This window comes from Haliotis asinina, chromosome 2 (genome assembly GCF_037392515.1).
Source record: "Haliotis asinina isolate JCU_RB_2024 chromosome 2, JCU_Hal_asi_v2, whole genome shotgun sequence".
Classification (NCBI taxonomy): domain Eukaryota; kingdom Metazoa; phylum Mollusca; class Gastropoda; order Lepetellida; family Haliotidae; genus Haliotis; species Haliotis asinina.
Window position 1 is genome coordinate 63,590,613 of NC_090281.1, and position 5,605 is coordinate 63,596,217.

Here is a 5,605-nt window from a genome sequence, read left to right on the forward strand (position 1 = left end):
TATTCTGCCTAAACGCCACGATATATGGAGCGCACATCCACAAAAAGGTGATTGATACGAGTCATTTTGGGTTGCGGATTTTAACGTCTACTGTATGAATGCAACCACGGACGAGTCCGATTAAGTAACTGTTGTCAACTGCTCACTTAGCTAATTTGTTTAACTTCAGTCAATTCAGTTTGGTGCTAAATGTTTAAACGGCATCCCTTTGATAAATATGCCTACTGTTCTGAAACGGATAATTCGAAAAAGCTAGGACAAGCAGTCGGGCTAAAGAAAGTGAAAACCAAAGGTAGATAGATGATGGCGATAATAAAACAAATGAGAAAGGGTTATAATATTTTGTGTTTTTGACATTAAGTTTCACGAGCGTCAGCGACTGTCTCTGTAACAGTAATCAAATTTCGTTAGAACCTCTTTTCAAGGGTACACTTCTGTGCTCAACAGCTTGGATAGGTTTAGTAGTTTGGGCTATTCAGAACGTGAACCGATGGTAAGTAATCTCCTTTTGTGTGTATTTGGAAGCAATGGCATATATGTGTATGTACCACATAAAATAAGTTCACTGTAGTGTCATTAATCGATCCCAGATATCATTAGATGACTATGATTCTGTGACAGATATCTAATTCATTTGAATGCAGCAATATGTCGATTCCGTGATATCAATACGAAATGTGCCACGAACTAACAGCTGAAGTGGGAGAAAGAGTAACTGGGATGGTACAGATGGGGTCGACATACAATGATGTTGCCACCGTCCTCGGATAGCACTGTATTAGAGTTATAAGACTTATGAAAGAAGAATGGCGAATATATATGAAGCATGCAACACAACCGTTATATGGAAACATACAGAGCTAACCACAGCTCGCTTCTGATTACAATATTCTGAAAATAGTCCTGGTGCTTGGCTGACTGTCAGGTTTATCATGGTATAGCAAAAGACACTACACCGATGGCACATGACATTTTCTCTCCCTTATGCAGCAAATTCAGTCTGAGCTGAACTGTGTTAGGCCAATGTTTAACAGTGCCTTTTTGACAGGTTTTAACGTTGAACTGAGTACAACCTGACTGAAGGATGAACTGACATTTGATTTTTGTTGTCGTTTTATTAGTTACCTAATCCAGTAGCTGTACAATATTTCTTCTCAAAACCTAAAGGTTTTTTAACGAACGCCAGTGGTATTTGACAGATTATATATTTCTTGATTGATTGCTCATAGGGAATAGTTTATGGGCTAAGGTATTCTTGACGAAACATTGTTTTGGTGACCACCTACTGGCCACCTCTACAGTGTGGTCGTATGATGATGTGAACGATACCGCTGCTGTATAGCCACAGAGTATGACTCAGTAGCTTGTTGGCTGTGAAGGTGATATGTGTTAAATTGCTTGCCAGCTCGAGTCTGGTATGTTTGCGAGAGATTATCAGTGTAAAGTACAATGACAACATAGATACCTGTCTGCCATGTTTCTTGACTACGAAATGTTAGCCCCAAAAATTTACACAAACGTATCAATGTGAAGTCCAGCATTATTAATGTTGTTCTCACATTAAAGTTTAAATGACATTTGCTTTCTTAAAAACTGTCCGAACCTTTGGCTATAGATGTAATCTTTGTTCACAACGTTTGTGGATCAAGGAATGAAATTATCATGAACTTTGTCATCTACTAGTGTACCAAGTGGAGCAATGGAATGTTGTGACAGAGTTAAATGCCGGTCCGTTTCTGAGGTTGTATTAATTTAACAAATCCCTTGAGTTTTGGAAATTTATAATGCATTAATTCCGCTGGTCTCCTGCACATTCTTCGAATGCAAAGAAAGTCCTTCCTTGACAGTATTCAGGATTGAGGTTTATTTTTCAGTTATTGGTTTGGATATAATTTTGCTCGACTCAACAACATACCTCTCTTTGTATGGATTTCTATGGCGTTTTGCAAGAGTGATAGGCATGTCTTCGGGTTTTAGAGTCATTCAATATATTGTTGAATGGGCCTTTCCTCGGTTAACACACTGACCTTATATGTGGCAATATTTGAATTGTCACCTTTACCTTGCTCCTTGATCAAGTACTTTATGTAGTGATGTTTACATAATTATGATGGTTTTGTTACTCTATAATGGTTTCATTACTCTATAATGGTTTTGTTACTCTATAATAGTTTTGTCCGATGAAAACAACTACAGGGCAGCCGAACATTTGATGACGGCTGGCTGAGACAGAATGAATGCATTTCAGTTCTGTTTCATACTTTTGAGTGTGTGCATCCTACAACTAAAACACTAATTTAACACACTCGGAAAGACATTCTACAGGGTCCTCTTCACTTGTGGTTAAACACCAAGGCGTATGCCCATTCTCTACTTCAAACGGACTGTTTTAACATGCACATATTTACCACCATATATGCTGTTATATACGCAGATCTCACATCTCCATGTAATTGGCTGTTAACATACATCCATTAGTACACTACTCCGATATATGAAATATATGCCTCGAATCTGTTTTGATACTACTTCTGTCGAGCCCCTACCATGGATATATATGTCAAGACGGCTGTCATGTTTCCTTTGTATCCAAGCTACCAATATATAATGTGCTTCCAATAACCCTGTCCTCTCAGTGATCTGTGACTGATTAACATCTAAGTTGTGCATCAGTATCAACGGGGCAATCATATCTACATTCAAATAGATATCAATTTACTTTAAACATTTATGGTAGTAAATTACTTAATATTGATGAACGGTATGCTGTATGAGCAATAAAAGTGAGTTATAACTGCCGTTAGCTTGATATTATTTTATGCTACACAGTTCCTAATGTTTTCCACTGAAAGTGAAAATGATTTTGTTGTAATTTGATGTTTAACATATAGGGTTTAATGCGCTTAATTGGATTAATCGTACACAGTATAAAACCCAGACCCTACCGCATTTACACATACCTCAGGCATCGCAACCAAGTTTTCAGGAACTCAGGAATTGGTAAGTCACATTCATATGGACATGTAGATGATACGGACAAGTAAATGTTACTTACAAGTCATGTAAATATGTAGGCGATGTGGACATGTAGTTACTATGGGTATGCAAATGCATAAAATGGACCTTTGGCGAAAGTATTAAGAGCCTTGTATCGAGTAATACAATGTTCCCATGTACGATGTAAGATGACAATACCCCAGTCTCTAACAGAATGAGACACCCGGATAGCAACATGACTCGTCAACACAGAGTGATGTTCTTGATGATCTGACCTGTATTCCTCATGTTGCAGGTCAAAATGTCAGCCATCACTTTGCTGTTTGTTCTCTCCATGGCAGCACTGGGGTCTGCCCTCACCCTCGGGGTGACGACATGTACGTATGTGTTACAGGACATGTATCATTGACACCACACACGGATTTATCCTTTGAAAACCACATTACAGGTTAACGTATCCCATCCTCTACCCATTACAGAGTTGTTTAATTTTCCCCACTGTCGTCGACTGTTTGGGCAAATATTAATTTGAATGTTGGTCTGTTGACGCTCAGTTACCCTTGACTACGAGATGAAGGAGAACGGCTGTATGGTGGACGGGGTTCTGAGACAGGTGGATGAAACCTTCACCGTTGCCGGGTCCGGTCCGTGCATCACCTACAAGTGTCGGGGGTCAAAGGTTCGGATGGTAACAGGGTCATCATGTAAGTGATTGTTCAGTTTCCACCCTATTTTGAAACTTAAGTTTGGGCTTAAAGATGCATATGAATTTGTTTTCTTCATGTCAGTTGCAGTCGGATTCTTCTTTTTTCTGTCGACCTTTAACGTGTCTAACTTATCTTTGTCTCGAAGTAAAAGCTTGGGGCTGTATTTGCGGCTGTGTCGAAGCTCGGATAACTAGAAGTATTTAGTTGATCCTATCAGCTTCGACACAACGGTGTTGACTGTGTTTCAGATCTCGTCAGTAGAGTACGGTTCGCGAAGATCCCATATCCGGGTCAGAGAACTGAAATGTTCCTGTGTTCACGAAATCGTTTTTCGAAAACCTATTGATGGCTATGTTTTGTTCAAGCTCACCTTGTTTTGTAGCATGCAATGATGACGACATATGCAAATCTGGGGAGTTTCTGTCCGGTTGTAGCACGTACAACTGTGCTGTGTCCGGTCAGACCAAGAAAAATGATGAACAGGTTATCGTCACACAGACTATTACCCTTGTTGAAGGTACAGTACACGCGTTACGTCTATGGCTGAGCCCATTGATTTATCTGTCTGTCTATCTGTCTGTCTGTCTTTCTTCTGTATGGAGTTGTAACAACCTGCTGATTTAAGGCCACTGTAGTGTAATAGCTTATCTTTGACCATGGGTTTTTTACGAACGTTCAGACATTGTGTTATGATTCTATGAACACGGGGTGTATTTTAGTGTCCTTACCAGTAACGTGCTTGATTTATCCATGGTCTCTTCCAGAGAAGTGCAACGTGAGAGGTGACTGCTACCCTCTAAACACTGACATACCGACGTCAGCAGGGACATGTGTATGTTCCAGCTCCACCGATATCGATTGTAAGCCAAACTTAGTTGTCGACCCATCCAATCCTGGCCAACTTGGAAAATAAGGAAGCGGATGAGCAGGCTTCTGTCAACCATCCAGTTACGACTCTACAACCATCTGGGCCATCCTGAAGTGATCATTGACTAACTGATTTGTGTCTGAAATAAAGTAAAGCAAGCAGTCTAGACGCGTTTTGTCATTTATCATTCATCCAACATGTTGGTGTACACTTCCGTTGCGGGACGTTTTGGTGGTTCGTAAGGTATGAATACACAATGCATTTAAGAACTAGTCGCCATCACACGACCGTGATAGTGAGAAAGAATGTAAAATAGGTTACCTTTTAAGCGATTGGAGTCATACCAATTTACATTTATCACGGAATACATGAGCTCGACTTCCAGTTTTCGGTGGAGGCCAAAGTGACTGAGCGGATCCCAATTTATGTGCAAATTGTGTGGTTGGCGATTAGTCACTTCACTCGAGGACTGCGAATTCGAACTCTGAAAGTGACTTCAACCCTCCACGTGTACAAGAATCTGTACGTTCTTGAAAACGTGCCATCCCAAACAGTATACTGTATCTGAGAGAGTAATTGTGTTACTCTGCAGCTTGCAGCTCAGGTTCTGAACAAGGGTTTGTAATGCAATGTTAACCCCCATGTCACATCACTTCATTAAAGAATGCTGATCATGTCTATTTTGTTTCTTTTGTATAACGACGCAATCAGCAATGCCTAGGCTATATGACAGAGGTCTGTCAATAATTACGTTTGGACCTGATAGTCAACTGACTGACATCTTGTATATTGATCTACTCAATTCGGATGCGATGACACGTGTCGACCAAGTCAGCGAGACAGACCAAAGAATCCCATTTGTCGACAAGCAAGAATTGGATGAGATGAACTTTAAACTGAATCTTGACATGTGAAACAATTTGTGAAAACGGACGAAGCTGGTAATGCTCACAGAATGCTCTCGTTCGGGGGTTACCACTAAAACATAGCAGATCTCAATGGCCAAAGAGAAAAGAGTTGATAACATCGTGTC

General features: G+C 40.2%; 1 protein-coding gene across 1 annotated transcript; it reads left to right on the forward strand.

The window, feature by feature from the left end:
* The first annotated feature begins 3,298 nt into the window (after positions 1-3,298).
* LOC137271944 (uncharacterized) lies at positions 3,299-4,617 on the forward strand. The gene is made up of 4 exons (XM_067804326.1): positions 3,299-3,374; positions 3,552-3,701; positions 4,087-4,226; positions 4,471-4,617. The coding sequence occupies exons 1-4, from the start codon at positions 3,299-3,301 to the stop codon at positions 4,615-4,617; spliced, it is 513 nt and encodes a 170-aa protein (XP_067660427.1).
* Positions 4,618-5,605: the final 988 nt, after the last annotated feature.

What these genes read in the sequence shown, in the direction of transcription:
- LOC137271944 (XM_067804326.1), top strand. Translation starts at nt 3,299, where the DNA reads ATGTCAGCCATCACTTTGCTGTTTGTTCTCTCCATGGCAGCACTGGGG. An exon ending in CACCCTCGGGGTGACGACAT is followed by an intron (nt 3,375 to 3,551) that starts GTACGTATGTGT and finishes GTTGACGCTCAG; the next exon opens with TTACCCTTGACTACGAGATG. An exon ending in GATGGTAACAGGGTCATCAT is followed by an intron (nt 3,702 to 4,086) that starts GTAAGTGATTGT and finishes CTTGTTTTGTAG; the next exon opens with CATGCAATGATGACGACATA.